The sequence below is a fragment of the Bos indicus genome, chromosome X (genome assembly GCF_029378745.1).
Source record: "Bos indicus isolate NIAB-ARS_2022 breed Sahiwal x Tharparkar chromosome X, NIAB-ARS_B.indTharparkar_mat_pri_1.0, whole genome shotgun sequence".
NCBI lineage: Eukaryota > Metazoa > Chordata > Mammalia > Artiodactyla > Bovidae > Bos > Bos indicus.
In genome coordinates this window covers 95,800,715-95,818,764 of record NC_091789.1, presented here as the reverse complement: position 1 = coordinate 95,818,764, position 18,050 = coordinate 95,800,715, and the positions used below count along the sequence as shown (strand labels likewise).

The following is an 18,050-nucleotide window of genomic DNA, read 5'->3' as shown; positions in this document are numbered from 1 at the left end:
GAATTTTACAGATACATTCCTGTTATTTACATCTAATTTAATTTCATTGTTCTTCAGGAAAACCCTTTAGGTGATATTAATCCTTTTATTTGTAAGATGTATTTATGGCCCAGAATATTGTCTATCATGGTAAATTTTCATGTACATATGAAAACAATATTTTGTTGTTGTTGTTGTTCTTGGGGATTGTGTCCTTAAAATAGAGCGCAGTATGGAGGTTCCTTAAAAAAATAAAATTGAACTACCACATGATCCAGCAATCCAAGTCATAGGCATAAATCCAGAGAAAAACATAATTTGAAAAGATACATGCACCCCAATGTCCATTGTAGCACTATTTACAATAGCCAGGACATGGAAGCAACCTAAATGTCCATCAACAGAGAAATGGATAAAGAAGATGTGGTACATACATACAATGGAATATTATTTAGCCTTTAAAAAAGAACAAAATAATGCCATTTACAGCAACATGGATGAACCTAGAAATTATCATACTGAGTGAAGTAAGAAAAAGACAAATATCATGATATGGCTTATATGTGGAATCTATAAAAAGGTAAGACAATGAACTTATCTACAAAACTGAATAGAGTTACATATGTAGAAAATAAACTTATAGTTACTGGGGGGAGGTAAGGAGAAGAGGGATAAATTGGAAGATTGAGATTGACACATACATACTACTATATATAAAATAGATAGCTAATAAGGACCTATTGTTTAGGAAAGTCTACTCAATACTCTATAATGGCCTAATGAGGAAAGAATCTAGTAGATATATGTACTTGTATAACAGAGTCACTTTGCTGTACACCTGAAATTAACACAACATTGTAAATAAATTATACTCCAATAAAATTTAAATATATATATAAATTAGATTAATTTGAGTGACAGCATTTTCAAGTATTCTATACACTTACTGATTTTTTTGTCAACTTGTTCAACTGGGGAGAGAAAAGACTTAAAATCTCTGACCCTAATTGTGGATTTTCCTTTCTTTCATATATTTCTAAATTCCATTCATAGATGTATAAACATCTAGAATTTTTATGCCCTCTTGATGAATTGGCCTTATGGTAAAGAATCCGCCTGCAATGCAGGAGACCTGGGTTTAATACCTGGGTTGGGAAGATCCCCTGGAAGAAGGCATGGCAACCTACTCCAGTATTCTTGCCTGGAGAATTCCCATGGATAGAGGAGCCTGGCAGGCTACAGTCCATGGGGTCACAGAGTCGGACATGACTGAGCGACTAAGAACAGCACAGGCAATCATAAATATAGATGATCTTCTTATAAATCTTCTTATCCTTGGCAATATATTTTATTATGAATTCTGCTTTATCTGATATTAATATATCCATTACAACCCTGTTTTGATTTTTAGTAGCCTGATATATCTTTTCCCGTACTTTTATTTTTAACCTATATGTACCTTTACATTTAAAATGGGATTCATATAGCAGCATATAGCTGGAACTTTTTAAAATCCAATTTTCATGCTCCATATTGTATGTTATTAGAGAAATACAAATTTAAAAAATGAGATACCATTACACACCCATCAGGATGGCCAAAATCCAGAACACTGGCAATACCAAATGCCTGCAAAGATGTGTATCAACAGGAACTCTCCTTTCATTGTTGGTGGGAGTTCAAAACCGTACAACCACTTGGGAAGACAGTTTGAGAGTTTCTTACAAAATTAAACCTATTCTAACCCTGTAATCCAGCAGCCATGCTCCTTGGTATTTACCCAAATGAGCTGAAAATTTGTGTCCACAAAAAAACCTGCATATGAATGTTTACAGCACTTTTATTAATAATTGCCATAACTTCTGAAGCAACCAGGATGTACTTCAGTAGGCAAATGGATGAACAAACTGTGACACATCCAGATAATGGAATATAATTCAGCACTAAAAAGAAATGAGCTATCAAGCCCTAAAAAGACACTCAAGAAGCTTAAATATATTACCCAGTGAAAGAAACCAATCTGAAAATGGTACATACTGTATGATTCCAACTATATGACATTCTGGAAAAGGCAAACCTATGCAGATAAGTTTTTAAAAAACAGTGCTTGCTAGCACTTAGGAGAGAGTAGGGGATAACTATGTGGAGCACAGAGGATTTGAGAGGCAGTGAAATTAATCTGTGTGATATTATAATAGTGGCTACATATTGTTCAAACCCATGGTAAGGATAATAGCGATTCCTAATGTAAACTGTGGACTTTGGGTGATAATGATATGTCAGTATAGGTTCATTGATTGTAAGAAGTACACCCCTCTGGTGCAGGATGTTGATAGTGGGGAGGCTCTGTCTCTGTTGGGGCAGGAGGTATATGGGATGGCTCTGTAACTTCTGCTCAATTTTGACACGAACCTAAAACTGCTTTTAAAAATAAAGTCAATTAAAAGAAAAAGGAATCCAATTTCTCAACCTCTAAATTTAATTGGTATGTTTAGACAATTTGTATTTTGTTATTGATATGGTTGGATTTAAAGCTGCCATGTTTTTTTTCTATTTGGTCATCTGTTGTTTCATTTTATCTCTTTAAAACATTTTAAATTAAATGAGCATTTCATGATTTCATTATCTCCCATGTAGGTTCACTAGCCATAATTCTTTCAATAGGTACATTAGTGTTTACATTTGATGCTTCTTTAGTATATCACAATCTGCATCCAAATAATATTATACCACTTCACAAGTAGATTTAGAATCTTATGTACACCCCGCCACCCCAGTCTTTGTGCTATTATTTCCCAAGAAATTAATTTCACATGACTTTTTATAAGAGTCTGACAGCAATGCAGGAGACCTGGGTTTGATCCCTGGGTCGAGAAGATCCCCTGGAGAAGGAAATGGCAACCCACTCCAGTATTCTTGCCTGGAGAATCCCATGGACACAGGAAACTGGCAGGCTACAGCCTATGGGGTTGCAAGAGTCGGACACAACTGAGTGACTAAAGCGCATATATACACAGTAATAATGTATTGTTATGAATTTTTGTTTTACATCATCAATAATAGATTATTCTTAATTGTAAAAATTAATTGATTATATCTACTTTAATATCTACCATTACAGTATTGTTTACTCATTTGTGTAGACCATATTTCCATTTACAGTCATTTTTCTTGTGCATGAAGGACATCCTGTAACATCTCCTGTGGGCAAATCTATTGGTGATTAATTATTTCAGCTTGAGTATGTGTAAAACCTTTTATTTCAACATCATTTTTAAATAGATATTCATTGAGTATAAAATTCTGAGTGGATGTTTATTGTTTTATTGTTTTAAAAATGGTATGCCACTTTCTTCTGACTTATGTTGTTCCTTCTTTAGTGTCCTCTAATTCTTGTCTTTGGTCTTCTTAATGAGCCTATACTTTTCTCATTTTATACTTGTCTAGGAATAAAGGTAAAACCTAAACCTTGGGGAAAAGAGATGGAAAAATATCATGAATGCTTATCGTGCATTAACTGTACATAGTGTTGACTTTAAAAAATTGCACAATGTAAAAGTTGTACATTAACTTTTATTTGGGGCAAGTTTTATTTGAGGACCATAGCCCAGGAGATAGCACCTCAGATAGCTCTGAGAAACTGCTCCAAAGAGATAGGGGGAGAAGGTCGATATACATGATTTTGGTGAAAGGGGATTTCATATAATCAAGTACTTATCTTTACAAAAGTTTTCTGCTGGTCATGAGGAGCTGATGTCAGATGAAGAGATTTAGTGCTTTTCTAGATATGAGAAGATGCAAGGATTGGTCTCATAAAATTAACTTGTGAAAATGCCTAACTATCTGAAGACCTGTTCTAGGAGTTGCAAGGGACAATTTACAGTTGACAATAGCAATTTGGATACAATATTAAAAGCATAACAATCACTGAAAAAAACTAAAAGTCAGGATGGATACTTAAACTGCCAGATATTACAAAGAATCTGATTTGCTCTGTCAACTAAATATCTATAAATCAAAAATGTTATAAAGCTTACATCATGGCTTCATGTACCACACAGAATAAGGGGTTCTCAAGATAATGGAAATTAACAAAGTCACACCAAGGAATGAATGGGGAACAAGCATTGCCATCTCTCTTGTACAACTCATAATTGTTTCTCATCAGTATGATGGAACGACAAACACTCTGGTTTCTGGATGTTTCTATTCTTGCCCCTCTACTAGTCTCTCCACTTTTCTTCAAAAAATTCTTTCTTAAAAAGTGACCATTGAAACCCAATATGACAAACCCCTGCTGAGAAATCTTGAATGGGTGTTTATTACCTTAGATGAGAAATATGATTGTCTGTCCCTGGGGGAACAGACAAGTAAAATGTCACACATGCACACTATGTGTTATTCCTGCGGGTCACGTAGACAGAATTAGACTATGCATAGCAGAGTGGATACATCTTAAAAGCATAGTTCACAGTTAAAACATTTGAACGTAAGAAAAATTTATCGTGCTTCTGGCCACGATGAATTAACAGGAATCTGATTTGCTCTGCCACCTAAACATCTATAAATCAAAAATGTTATAAAGCTTTACATCATGGCACCATGAGCCACACAGGATAAGGGGTCCCCAACATAAGGGAAATTAACAAGGTGATCCCCTGGGTTGTCCGATATCCCCCAACCCCAACTTCTTGCCCGGATAGAGTTCCCAGGCTGCAGTACAGAAAGACTGAACACAAACAGAGCTCAATGAGTGAAGGAGACAGAGTTGAGAATTCCAAGAGGCCAATGTGACTAGAATATTCTGGGAGTAATGGAGGGGTGAGAGCTGCACAGAGAGGTAGTGCTGGAGAGCTGCAGAGGTCTCCCACCTGGGTGCAGTGTATGACAAAAGGGCAGCGGTGGTAGTTGACTTCCCTTTTCTGGAGTGAGTAGCTGTGTGCATCGTGGTGCCATGTACTGAGATTGTGAAGACAGGAGTTTTAAAAACAAGAGAGATGGGGGAATGTGAGTGTGTGGGAGGGGTGGCTATCCCAATACCACAGTGAGACAGACTCACTGTGAGGAGTCCTTGAGACACCCACGTGGAGATGTCAAGTAGTATAATGTTCAATGTCAATTACATCTCCATTAAAAAAAGAAGAAAGAAAAAATAAGAGTAAAAATAAAATAAAACAAGTGTAAAAGTCCACTATGGATTTTGTTTAAAAAAAAAAAAAAAAAAAACAGTTTCAAAATGAGAAGGGAACACGGCATTTTCTATTAGCGCACAGCGGCTCGTCAAGACTTTCACTTCTAAGGTCTGGTCACGTCGTACAGAAACGTGTTACACAAGAAGGGCTGAGAGACACAAGCAGCTAGCTGACAGGGAAGGTTGCTATGCAACAGCTGAGGAAAGCCATCCAGCCAGGCAGAACTGATGTTGGTCACTGGAGAGTAAAAGCTCTGGTCCTAGCAATAGCTTCCATTCAGACACAGGGGTCCTAGAGAGGCTGATATAAAAACGAATATAAAAGTCCACTATGTTAGTTTGTTTAAAAAAAAAAAAAGAGGTGCAATTTGAAATGGGAGCATAGGACTTTCTTCAGTGATTCTGGAGCATGTGAGCCCTTGGGTGGGACCCCAGTAAGTTCTCTTTTTGCTTCCCATTTTGCATATTGAGAAACCAGGCTCAGAGATGTCCAGTGACCCGAGTGGGCTCACACAGCTAGTGACAGACTGACCCAGCACTCCGTCCCTGGAATTTGGAAGTCCAGCCGAGAGCTTCTATCCACAAGACCACAGCTGCCCCAGGCCCCAGCCATGGAAGGAACCAGGCCAAACATTTACTCTGAATCAGGGCTTGCCATGACTCAGACACACAAGTGCCTGATTGTCCTGGCCGCTCCAGCAGGCACCAGGAAGGCCTCAGGGACAGCCCATTTGTGCCACTCACAGCGAAGGGGCCTGACAGTCAGAGCGGGGAGTGGACTCCAAGGAACAATTCGCACACCTGGATGGACCCACACAGAGCAGGCAAGGGGTGGGCCTGGGGCCCCCTACCTGTTCCCCCTGGGATGCAGAGCATGAGCTTACGTCTCAGAGAGCGGAAACCCAGTTTGTTGGGACAGACGTTCACAGGGCAGGGGAGGTGGAGTGGATCTGCTGCTCCAACTGAAGAGGGGAGGGTGCCTCGATCCCCGGGGCCAGTGCTAATGGAACACGGGTTTTGGAGTCAGGAAGACCCGAGCCCAAATGCTGCATTTTCACCTCACTGGCTCTGTGGCCTTGTCGAGTGAGTTCAGGGCAATGCGTCTGTCTGTGCCTCAGCTTCCTGATCTGTAAAATGGGGATGCTGACATCCACTACCCAGGGCTACTGTGAGAGGAAGATAATGCCCAGCACACACAAGCTGCCCGAAGAGTGGTTGGGGAAGCGGATGTTCCCAGTGTGTCTGGGGGCTCTAGACATGGATAGTGGAGAACACACAGGGAACTGGTGTCCTCTCGCCATTTCCATTTCTCCTGTTGCAGTTACCGACCGGGCTAGAGACCTCTGTATTGGTGACCTAGGGGTCATTCATGCTGGGGAAGCAGGGCTCAGTGTACTCCAGACCACACCGGAGGAGCTTAGAGGCAAGCGGGAGGGCAGGGCTGAGAAGCATTGTGCAAAGGTGGGGGGACTGAGGGTATGTGATGGATGGGTTGGAACCGCAACACAGGGCGTGCGTGCCCGCGTCCCCGGTCGGTGTCGCGGGGGCGGAGGGGTTGACGGTGAGGGGAATCTGGCGGGAGGGAGAAAACGCCCCCACCCCACCCCGCCCACCCACTGGCGGAACCGCATGCGCACAGGGGACCTGGTGGAAAAGGCTTTTGTTGGGAGAGCGGGCCGGCTGGAGGGGTCCGCGCATGCGCAGGCTGCCCAGCCGCGGGGGGTGGGGGGTGCGGGGAGAAAAGGGGCGGGGTGGTGGGAGCTGCTGTGCTGGCAGCAGTAGGCGAGGGCGCGGCTGCGGGGTTCCTGGTGCTGAGGACGGACGCCATTGGAGCCCCAGGGAAGGTAAGGATCCAGCCCTAGACAGGACCGGGAGAGGGCAAGTGGAACCGGGTACGCTGTGCCCTTCCTCCCCACCCCACCCCCGCCCCCGGATGTGAACAAAGCCCAAGCACGCAGTACTTGAACCCCGTTAGACCCGTGGTCAACAAAGGAGCCGCCCCCTACCATGACCACCAGACCCAGGCTCCCCGACTCGAGCCCTGCTTAACACCGGAGCCCACCATCTGAACACCTTTAACAGACGCGTGTGCTCCGTGCTGAGCTGCCTTAGCGCGGAGGCCCCACCCCCACTCCAACCATTCTGAGATCGGTGCAACCCAACTGACGGCTTTGCCCCCCTTCCCCGAGTTGCGATCCTGGCCTTTGGGACCTCCAGCGCTTCCAGTTCGAGCCTCACCTAGTCCGAGGACCGCCCCCCGACCCGCACCCCACTCCATCCATCTTGAGCCCTCCTGTATGAGCCCAGCCTAGACCTGAATCACCTGAATCCCCTCCACTGCGACTTAGAGGGTCCCTGGGATTCATTTTCCCAGAGCTTCCAGCGGTCCCCGTTGTCTGAGCCTTCTCATGTCTTCTCCTCCCCAGCATCCTGGCCGTTAAATCGAGGCGCTTTATTTCCCCTGTCTCAAAGCATCTCTTATGGGACTCTCTGGACCCAAGCCCGCCAGTCCACCCCTTGTTCCAATCCAGCCGCTGGTCTGGGGAGCCTGTGTGACCTAAACTCCCCTTTCAGTGCCGGGTCTCCTCCGACCTCCTCTGTCCTTCTCCTAGGGCTCTGTCTCTGAGGGAATCTACCCCAGCAGCCCTCACCCCCGCCCCAACCTTACACTGCCTGGGAACCCGGTGACTGCAGCCCTCCACCTCCTGAGAGATCCCGCCTCCTGCTGGATCCCGCCCCCTCCCCCTGAAGAGGCCTCCTCATCCCTCTCAGGCTGAGCCCTCTTCTCCTTGGGACCCCCAGCATGGCAGAGGGAAGCTACCGCAAGGAATCTGAAGGGTACAACGTTGAAGACATGGACGAGGGTAGTGATGAAGTCGGGGAGGAAGACATGGTTGAAGGCAACGACTATGAAGAATTTGGTGCTTTCGGAGGCTACGGCGCCCTCACCAGCTTTGACATCCGCATCCTCAGAGCCTTTGGGAGCTTGGGTCCAGGCTTTCGCATCTTAGCGGTGAGGCCCCTCCTCGGCCACCTGCTAGCCCTGGGCCTTCTCTCTTGTGACGTCAGGGAGGATGGGAGGAGGGGGCCGATGAGGGCTGGAGTTGAAGGGGGAAGGACTGCCCAGCTTGCCCCAACCTTCCCTCTCCTACTGGGAGCAGCGGGGGGGGGGGGGGGGGGGGGGGGGGGGGGAGGGGGGAGGGGGTGCCGGGGGCGGGGGGGCGGGGGCGAGGGGGCGGGCAGTGCTGGGAGGGCCTGGGGGCTGGTCGGAGGCTGGCCAACACAAGGGGAGCTATCTGTGTAGAGCTATCTGCCTTCCCCTCCCCTGCCATGCCCTGCCCTGCCCTGCCCTCCCCTGCCCTCCCCTCTCCTCCCTTGCTCTGCCCTGCCCTCCCTTCCCCTCCCTGGTCTTGCAGAATGAGCCCTGGGAACTGGAAAACCCAGTGCTGGCCAGAACTCTGCTGGAGGCATTTCGGATGGATCCAGAAACACTTGCCAATGAGACGGCTGCCCGTGCTGCCAACGTAGCCCGGGCCGCCGCCTCTAACCAAGCTGCTCGGGCCGCTGCCACTGCTGCCCGTGCCACCTACAATCAGGTGGTCACTAACCACCACCCGGTGGCCACACACCAGGCGTCAGGAGGCGATACCCAGCCCATGGCATCTGCTGCCCAGGCTCCGGCAGCCACCCCTGAGACAAGCGTCGCTTCTCCGCACAGCTCCCGGATGCTAGTCAATAGCGAGATGGCTGCCCCTGGGGCTCCAGCAAGGTCTCCACAGCCGCAGACATCCTCCCAGGCCCAGGAGGCTGCGGCCGAGGGCCCTAGTACGGCCTGTGCTTTCCCCCAGGCCTCGCGTGCAAGTGAGATGGATGCCACCCGGCCCAAGACAGCCTTCCTGGGTCAGAACGACGCCTTTGATTTCAGCCAGCCGGCAGGTGTCAGTGGCATGGCCTTCCCACGCCCCAAGAGACCTGCCCCGGCCCAAGAGGCTGCCACAGAGGGCCCCAGTGTTGCCTCCAGGGGCACCCAGGCAGCCTCTGCCGGGGAGGGGGCGGCCACCCGGCCCAAGACGACCAAGTCCGGGAAGGCTCTCGCCAAGACTCGCTGGGTGGAGCCTCAGAATGTTGTGGCAGCAGCTGCCGCCAAGGCCAAGATGGCCACGAGCATCCCTGAGCCTGAGAGTGCAGCTGCCACTTCTCAGCAGAGTGCGGAGCCCTGGGCCAGAATGGGAGGCAAGAGGACAAAGAAGGTGAGACCTCCCTGCTTTCTCCCACCCTCCTTGCTCCCCTGCTTTCTCTGCCCTCTCAGCTCTCTGCCTCCTCCCCTCCCTTCCTCTCCCTCTTCTCCCCCCTCTCTCTTCTCTCAGCTTGTACATGTTTCTCCAAGCCAAGTTCACCAGTTTTTACTTTTACAAGTTTACTCCACGTAGTCCCTACCCTCGGGCCTGGAGGGAGAAGCGGTTGGCTCAGTGCCTGGCACTTAGTAAGCACTGGGCACGTGTCGTCCACGTGTCATCTACTAGCCTTATTTCCAAGTACCTGGCTCTGGCTAAGATGTGTGCCAGGCGACTCAGGGAGCCTGGTCGCCCTGAGTCTCTCCTCTGTCTAATGGTACAGTCCAAGCACCTGGATGACGAATATGAGAGCAGCGAGGAGGAGAGAGAGCCTCCTGCGGTCCCACCAACCTGGAGGGCATCGCAGCCCCTGCTGACGACTGCGCGGCCTCAGGTGGCCCCTCGGCCCTCCATGGCCCTGAGGTCCCAGGTACCCTCAAGGCACGTGCTGTGCTTGCCACCCCGCAATGTGACCCTTCTGCAAGAGAGGGTAAGAAGGAAGCCTGCCCTTCCCCCTATCTCCCTCCTCTCCTCCCTTGCGGGCCAGTTCTTTGAGGTCACCCACGCTTTGATCTCCCCGTGCGCTCTTCCTTCTCCAGGCAAATAAGTTGGTGAAATATCTGATGATTAAAGACTACAAGAAGATCCCCATCAAGCGCTCAGGTGGGCAGCCTGTGCCCCCTCCCTGAACTCTGTCCTTCCCCGCTCCCACCACCCTGCCCTGTGGGCCTCCCACCAGATGCCCTCTCCCCACCACACACACACAGATCAGGCCTGGCCGATGGCTCCATTGGCACGGTGTGGGGTCCTGAGCGTGCTCCCCTCAGCAGGGCTGACGGAAAGGCTGTAGCTCTGTGGCTGCTGCTCAGCCCCGGTGCTTTGCCCACCCCTCCCCTCCTGCAGACATGCTGAAGGATGTCATCCGAGAATATGACGAACACTTCCCTGAGATCATTGAACGAGCAACGTACACTCTGGAAAAGGTGGGTGTGGGGCCGGGGGCAGCTCTGTGGAGCAGGAGCAGCAGGGAACCCTTGCCCGCCTCCCCCCTCTGCATCCCCTCAAGGCCCAGGGGCCGGACTGCATGCTCTGGAGGGAAGCCCTCCCTGGCCTCTGCACCTGGGAGCTTCCTCTGCAAGCCTCCTCCCCTCCTTCCTCCCACTCGTGCTCTCTGAGCGCCTGTGGTCTCCTGAGGTGGCTCCCGTTGTCTCAGCCAGTGGCAGTGCTCCCACAGGGCACTTCGTCCATGGCCTCTCCTCTCCCTCCTCCCCCAGGGCTTGGGGTTCCCCGCCAAGAAGGAGTTCTAACAGGGAATTGAATGACCGCCTGCAGGACACCCAGCTTGGATGTTTGATCTCACATCCCGTTTTCTCCCCACTGTAGAAGTTCGGGATCCACCTGAAGGAAATTGACAAGGAAGAGCACCTGTACATTCTCGTCTGCACACGGGATTCGTCAGCCCGCCTCCTGGGAAAGTGAGAAAGCACAGGAGGCCGGTGGTCTTCCTTGGTGGTGCCTGCCCCCTCCTCTCGAGAAACGGGAAAGTAGGGCTGGGGGGCCTAGCACGGCTCCCACCCAGAGTTAGCAGTGCTGAGCAGCTAAGGGCAGGCAGGGGCAAGTAGCTTGGGGCGAGGCTTTGCGGCTCTCTGGGTTTCAGCCCTGCCCACCCTTCCCCGCCCCTGTCTTCCTGGGAAAGCAAGCTTCTTGATCGCCTCTCTCTGCTAAGGTCCCAGCCAGGGCTTGGCAGAGTGGGCCTCGGGCAGGGGGCAGGGAAAGGGGAGAGTGGGGGGCTGGGGTCTCCAATGGAGTCATGCTCCAGATGCAGTGGGCAAAGGGCAGGGAAGGTCAGGGTGTGCCTCTGGACTCCGGGTTGCCAATTGTCTGCTCCCCCGCCTAACCCCATCCTCGACAGAGCCCTGGGAAGAGGTGTTAGCATCCACGTTTGATGGATGAAGGGCCTCAGTCTCAGGCCGAGGCAGGAATTGTCTGCACCAGGTATAGCAAGCCGTACAGAGTGGGAGGAACTGCCCTGTAGCCCAGCAGTGTGGGAGAGGCTAGTTGGGTGAGCCGGCTGTGGTCACCTGGGCAAATGGCTGCTGGACAGGATCCCTCTTTCTACGCCTTCAGGACCAAGGATACTCCCAGGCTGAGTCTCCTCTTGGTGATTCTGGGTGTCATCTTCATGAACGGCAACCGCGCCAGCGAGGGTGAGTGGCTGGACAGGCAGCTGGGGGGTTGCCGGTCGTCTCACCTCCCTCCGTCTGCTAAACTCTTGTACCTCATCTCTCCTCACAGCTGTCCTCTGGGAGGCACTCCGCAAGATGGGACTGCGCCCCGGGTATGTTTGGGGTCTCTTGGCTCCCGCTCCTCAGTGTGTCCTTGGGCACAGGAGGCCCCAGGATTGCAGTGGCCTAGCGGTCTCTGTGGGGCATGGCATCCTAGACTAGGTAGAGTGCCAAGGGTCCACCAGGGTGCGTGGGGAAATAGTCCTGAACCCCGAGCCCTCTTCTGCCCCGTGTCCCCTCTCTGTTCCCACACGAGACCTCAGAGACACCATCGGAGCTGGGGGCTCCATCCAGCCCCTCCCTGGGGCCCTGCTGACAAGTGGCTGCCTGGCCTCTGCTGCCAGCCCAGGTGTCCATGAGGACGCCTCACAGGCTAGGAGGCCCTCAGTCCTGCTGGGAGCGCTCCTGCCCAACCCAGGCACTGCCACTCTCTCTAGTCACACATTCCTTTCCTTGCACTCAGGGTGAGGCACCCATTCCTTGGCGATCTGAGGAAACTCATTACAGAGGACTTTGTGAAGCAGAAGTGAGTATCTCTGCCCCCCATTCAGGCCTTCCTCGTGTGCTGCTCTGGCTGAGGATGCCGTTCCCCGGCCCATGTCTTAACACCAGAGGGATGGGTGTCTGGTGTGAGTGTGGGTTGGGAGGATGCGAGTGTGGGGGTTGAGGGGACAATTCCAGGGAAGCCTGGGGAAAGGGGCAGTCTGTAAACACCGGGTGGGACGGTACAGCCCCCACCTCCTTCAGCACCTGCCCTGTAGGCAGTGTCCCGGCTTTACATGTCAGGGGCCTGGGACTCCGAGAGTGGAAACCTGATCACGGCCCTGACTGGAGTAAGGCCCATCTGGGCCTGGAGCCTGGCCCTGCCGATTTTCTAGCCCAGGCTCCCCCCATCATCAGTGCTTGGAGATCTCTTGTGCCCTCACAAAGGCCCCGTGTGCATGTTCATCCATCCGCCGCCCCACAAACACACGTTCACAGATGTTTGGGAGTATGCGTGGAGTCCCCTACTCTTGGTTGACTGTTTCTTCCCATACAGTCGTTTTCTAGGATGGATTCTCCCAGGGTTCAGTCAGGTCACGGACAAGCCCCATGGTGGGTTGTGCTCAGAGCATGGAGCCTGAAGAAATGGCTCCTGCTTACACCAGACCCAACAGGAATCTGGGTTATTGTGACAAGGGGCACAAAACTCGTGGCCTTCCTCTGAACAAGTACCCTACACGTGCCTCCTGCACCTCCCCATGTCTACTGGGCAGGAGCAGTGGCCTAGGGATGTGAGTCCCTCCATTTAGGAGGCAGAAACCCTGGGAGCCGGTGTGGAAGTGGGGGCAGGGGCTGCGGGGCCAGGGCAGACCTCCTGCAGCAGCTGAGCTGCAGCCTCGGGGCTGGGAAGGAACTACCTGGGAGCCACCGGAGCAGCCACAGGTGTGCCTGTCTGGGAGCAGAGGTTGGTTGTCCTCTCTCACACAGGTACTTGGAATACAAGAAGGTCCCCAATAGCAGCCCACCCGAGTATGAGTTTCTCTGGGGTCTGCGCGCCTGCCATGAGACCAGCAAGATGAGGGTGCTGAGATTCATCGCCCAGGTAAGGCAGAGCCTGTGTTCTGGCTGCATCTTCCCATACCTGGTTTGTGTCTTGGTCTCGGCCTCCTGACGCCGTTTGTCCAGTGAGGACGCCAAGGCCCAGCAAGGTTCCCAAGTCGCTGACACCAGTTCACAGGCTGTAGGGAGTGGACGGGGTGAAATCCCAGGTCTGGCACAGAATGACGGGAGCCTGACTTCAGTCGTGTGGGTCTTTAACATGATTTCACAAAGCGCTTAAGCGAGTGAAAGGCGGGAAGCGGGTGCTGAGCGAGGTAGGGTAAGTGTGCAAACGGTTGCTGTGCTTCCATCGCAGTATCAGAACCGAGACCCCCGGGAATGGAGGGCTCATTTCTTGGAGGCTGTGGATGATGCTTTCAAGACGATGGATGTGGATATGGCCGAGGAGCATGCCAGGGCCCAGATGAGGGCCCAGATGAACATCGGGGAGGAAGCTCTGATTGGACGGTGGAGCTGGGACGATATCCAGGTGGAGCTCCTGACCTGGGATGAGGACGGAGATTTTGGCGACGCCTGGTCCAGGATCCCCTTCGCTTTCTGGGCCAGATACCATCAGTACATTCTGAATAGCAACCGTGCCAACAGGAGAGGTACCTGGAGGGCTGGTGTCAGCAGTGGCACCAATGGCGCGGCCAGCGCCAGCATGCTCGATGGCCCCAGCACCAGCTCCACCATCCGGACCAGAAACGCCGCCAGAACTAGTGCCAGCTTCTTCTCCTGGATTCAGTAAGATTGGAGGTCATTACACGGGACTCTGGAGGCTGGGGTGGGGAGGGGCTGGGAGATATCAGGGGCAGGCCTGGGGTGTCCTGGGGGAACGAGGAGAGCGGGACAAGACCCTCAGTCTGTGCTTGCTGTCCCTCACATGCATTGACACCTCTACTCTGGCTTTTGTGTCTCCTGGTTCCAGGCAGCCCTGAGGAGCTTGCGGCAGTCCCCCGCCGAGCCAGAGTGCCTCCGCTGCCCGGTCCCCGACAGAGCACTCCAGGCCCGCTTCTCCCCGTCCATGGAAGATGGCATGCAAGATGACACACTCTATGCCCTTCCTGCTTTCGTTGTGTGCTTTTCTCGTGCTGTCGTGTTTTGGGTATCTGTGTTACATTAAAGTTGTGAAATCAGTCGGTTGTTTCCTCTTTTTCCTGGGCAGGTGTGGCTCTGAGCAGCCCAAGGATCAGGCCCTCGGGGACAGGCGGGGGCCGCCTCTGCCTAAAAGACAGGCAGGTGTGGGTGGGTCCGGTGCTGGGAAGGGCAGAGATGCCCCTGAGGGGGGGCAACCATGAGTTTCCAAAGGCTCTGGTCCCCAGCATCATGATCTCCTACACCGTGTGCCCAGTCAAACACAGGGGCGGTTCACAGGAGCAAGGGTGGGGTGGAGGGCTGTGAGCTGGTGCCACTGTCCCTCCCACCAAGGCACAGGCTCCACAGACATCCCCCAGGACCTACCTGCCCCTCCCCATCTCTGGAGTCGCTGTCCAGGATTCCTTCCCTCATCAGCCACACAATTGTAGGACCTCATGCCTCTTCCCGAGTCCTAAGGACAGCGAGGTAGGCCTCACGGTGACATCCTCACACCTCCAGCAGGTAGAGCAGAAACCATCATAGGCAAGACAGCCTGTTTCATGGGAGAAAGCTGCAGGTAGACCTGGACAGCCCATTGCCCATGACCATGACCCGAGACTCTTTGGGAGGCTCCAGGGTACTTCTCCATGGAAGCAGGGCTCTCCCAGTGAGGCCAAGGTCAGCCTAGGTCCCTGAGTCTTCAAGGGCTGTGTGATCCCTGAGAGGGCTGAGGCTAAATTTTCATTCCCCAGGCAGACGACAGTGAGGGCAGAGACACTTTGGAACTCTGGGAAGGATTCTGTAGCAGGAAGGGGCCATCTGGGGCTTTTCTGGGTATCTCAGTGATGTCCACAGCTTGGAGGACAAGGCTCCAGGTTAAGAGGAAAGAGAGAGTAGTGTAAAGACCGCAGCCCACCTGCCCAGCCACCCATTGCTTGCCTCTTTGCCCCATGAACAGGTTCCACTCCCTCAACCAGACCTGCATCCTGACCCAGACCCAGCTGCATCATGTTCCAGACCCAGTGGAAAGCAAAAACACCCATCACTTGGCTCAAAAATGAGTAAGAATTCCAAGCAGGCAGCAGGAGTCCACCACTAGCGCAACCCTTCTGAGTGATGGCCTGGGCCGTACCCGCAGGAGGCAGGCTCTGTGTGTACCCCTCCCTTAAAGACAGGCTTCACGTGGGTTTCTGCCTTGTTTGTTGGTGCTTTGCTGTCTGCCTCCCTGGCTGCTGGGCTGATGCCTCGCCCCGTGGACACTCTGTGATTCTGACAGAGATTCAGTCCCCTCCCAGGTGCAGGTATCCGGTTGATGGTCGGGATTTGGGGAACCCCGCTCTGGCGTGATGAATGACACTGGACTATTTCTGGCTCCCTCAACCTGGGACCTCCCAGGACCCTACTGTGCACTCAGTAGGTACCTGCCTTCTCATGGACGAGGTCGGGGCACTCACCACAAGCCGTAGGTGTGAGTGGGAGCACTGTGCACCGCAGGCACCTGAGATAAGGCAGCTCATCTGGAAAGGAGGCGAGAGCAGCTCTCAGAGGCAGGATGCTGGGGAAGTCACCGCCTCTCCGGGCCTCCAGGCTTGCGCCTCTCTCTCCTTCCAACCCCTTCCCTATGGATATCTTCACCTGGCTCCTGCCCCTCCACACCGTGCAGGGGGCAGTGCTGAGAGCCGGGTGGGGAGTGAGGAAGTGAGCAGAGAGGCAGCCTCAGGAGCAAGGAGGAAGGCGGGTCCCAGGGATCGGGGACAGACCCTGAGTCCCCCAGAAACTGACGATTGGCACCGCAGAGGTGGCCGACCTTCAACCGCAGGGCAGACATGAGACCAAGGCAGACCTCCCTGCCACCCCCAGCGTCAGCCCTTCCACGGGGTCCCCCACCACAAAGGCCACAACAGGTCTCAGCCAGTGTTTTCTGAGGACCTACTATGCGCCAGGGCCTTGGTGGAGGTGTACATGCACCTTGGCAGCTCCCACAGATCTCTCCCCAGCCCAGGCCTGTGCCCTCTGACTCCTCAGACACTTGTTGATGGACAAGCATTCACCGATTGATTCACTTGTGTCCGGTTCCTGACGATTCGCATGCAATGGCTGGCATGGCCTTGATGTCAATCACCAGATAGCCTCAAGGGAGCAGATGATCAGGCACATTCCATGGACGGGGACCCTGAGGCTCTGAGAGGGAAGACACTTGCCCTGAGTCCCACATCCAGGAAGTGGCAGTGCTGGGACTGGAACCCAGGATGCTTTGAGCCCAAATGTGTGCTCTGACCACTGCAGTCTGTTGCCACTGCCTTTGAGGGAGTCCCAGTGAGTGCCATGCGAGGACACCCCCACCTCTCACACCTCTCTGCAAACACCCCCCCCCCTCCTGATCGCCCAGGAAACATATACAGCATTCCAAATCCCTTCATTGAGCCAGAACCCCACCCCTCGTGGCCTCCCTGCCCCTGAGGGTCACCCTAGGCTTTTGAGGCCTGCCACTGCCCACCAACCTCCTGGCACATCCTCACTCCTGCGGCCTGGAGAGGCCAACACTTCAACATCCTGGTCAGAAATGGACTCTCACACCTGAGGGGGACACAACAGTCCCTTTCCAGGCCAGTTGCCCTAGTGTGCGGTTAAGCAAACACATTCAATTTATTTTGAGACAGTCGACTTTCCAGGGGTTAAAAATTTCGAGAAGTGAAAAGGGGTGTACATTCCCAATGAACACATGAAAGTCGAAGATGCAAAGGGCAGTGGATGCTAAGAGCTGAGGGGAGTGTGGAGCAAATGAACTCCCGTACACTGTCCAGAGAAGTCTTCATTTGTACGAGGCCCCTGGAAAACAGGAGGGATCCATCCGTTGGTTCGTGGAAAAAGCAAGAGAGTTCCAGAAAAACATCTATTTCTGCTTCATTGACTATGCCAAAGGCTTTGACTGTGTGGATCACCACAAACTGTGGAAATTCTTAAAGAGGTGGGCATACCAGACCACCTGACCTGCCTCTTGAGAAATCTGTATACAGGTCAGGAAGCAATAGTTAGAACTGGCCATGGAACAACAGACTGGTAGCAAATAGGGAAAGGAGTACGTCAAGGCTTGTATATCGTCACCCTGCTTATTTAACTTATATGCAGAGTACATCATGAGAAACGCTGGGCTGGATGAAGCACAAGCTGGAATCAAGATTGCCGGGAGAAATATCAATAACCTCAGATATGCCGATGACACCACCCTTATGGCAGAAAGCGAAGAAGAACTAAAGAGCCTCTTGATGAAAGTGAAAGAGGGGAGTGAAAAAGTTGGCCTCAAGCTCAACATTCCGAACACTAAGATCATGGCATCCGGTCCCATCACTTCATGGCAAATAGATGGGGAAACAGTGGAAACAGTGACAGACTTTATTTTGGGGGGCTCCAAAATCACTGCAGATGGCGACTGCAGCCATGAAATTAAAAGACGCTTACTCCTCGGAAGAGAAGTTATGACCAACGTAGACAGCGTATTATACAGCAGAGATATTACTTTGCCAGCAAAGGTCCATGTAGTCAAGGCTATGGTTTTTCCAGTAGTCATGTATGGATGTGAGAGGTGGACTATAAAGAAAG

At 52.2% G+C, this 18,050-nt stretch overlaps 1 protein-coding gene and 1 non-coding gene across 4 annotated transcripts; both read left to right on the top strand.

Annotated features, from left to right (window-relative positions):
* Positions 1–6,899: 6,899 nt before the first annotated feature.
* Positions 6,900–14,509, top strand: LOC139181446 (melanoma-associated antigen D4). Of its 3 annotated transcripts, none has more exons than XM_070784912.1 (13): positions 6,900–7,014; positions 7,973–8,183; positions 8,587–9,420; positions 9,788–9,994; positions 10,104–10,167; positions 10,408–10,487; positions 10,888–10,979; positions 11,632–11,711; positions 11,800–11,842; positions 12,253–12,315; positions 13,260–13,374; positions 13,687–14,117; positions 14,302–14,509. In XM_070784912.1, the coding sequence occupies exons 2-13, from the start codon at positions 7,974–7,976 to the stop codon at positions 14,309–14,311; spliced, it is 2,229 nt and encodes a 742-aa protein (XP_070641013.1). In that variant the 5' UTR covers positions 6,900–7,014; position 7,973; the 3' UTR covers positions 14,312–14,509. The 3 variants fall into 3 exon arrangements, with proteins under 3 accessions (XP_070641013.1, XP_070641015.1, XP_070641014.1); XM_070784914.1 differs by having other exon boundaries at positions 13,687–14,129; XM_070784913.1 differs by having other exon boundaries at positions 6,914–7,014; positions 7,943–8,183.
* On the top strand, positions 12,887–13,013 carry LOC139181816 (small nucleolar RNA SNORA11). Its single transcript, XR_011565554.1, has one exon. It is a non-coding gene; the product is annotated as a small nucleolar RNA SNORA11 (small nucleolar RNA).
* Positions 14,510–18,050: the final 3,541 nt, after the last annotated feature.

Excerpts from the sequence above, each read along its gene's own strand:
- LOC139181446 (XM_070784912.1), top strand. The coding sequence starts at position 7,974 with ATGGCAGAGGGAAGCTACCGCAAGGAATCTGAAGGGTACAACGTTGAA. Across the intron at positions 10,488-10,887 it reads CAACGTACACTCTGGAAAAG|AAGTTCGGGATCCACCTGAA; the intron begins GTGGGTGTGGGG and ends TCCCCACTGTAG. Across the intron at positions 11,843-12,252 it reads AAGATGGGACTGCGCCCCGG|GGTGAGGCACCCATTCCTTG; the intron begins GTATGTTTGGGG and ends CCTTGCACTCAG.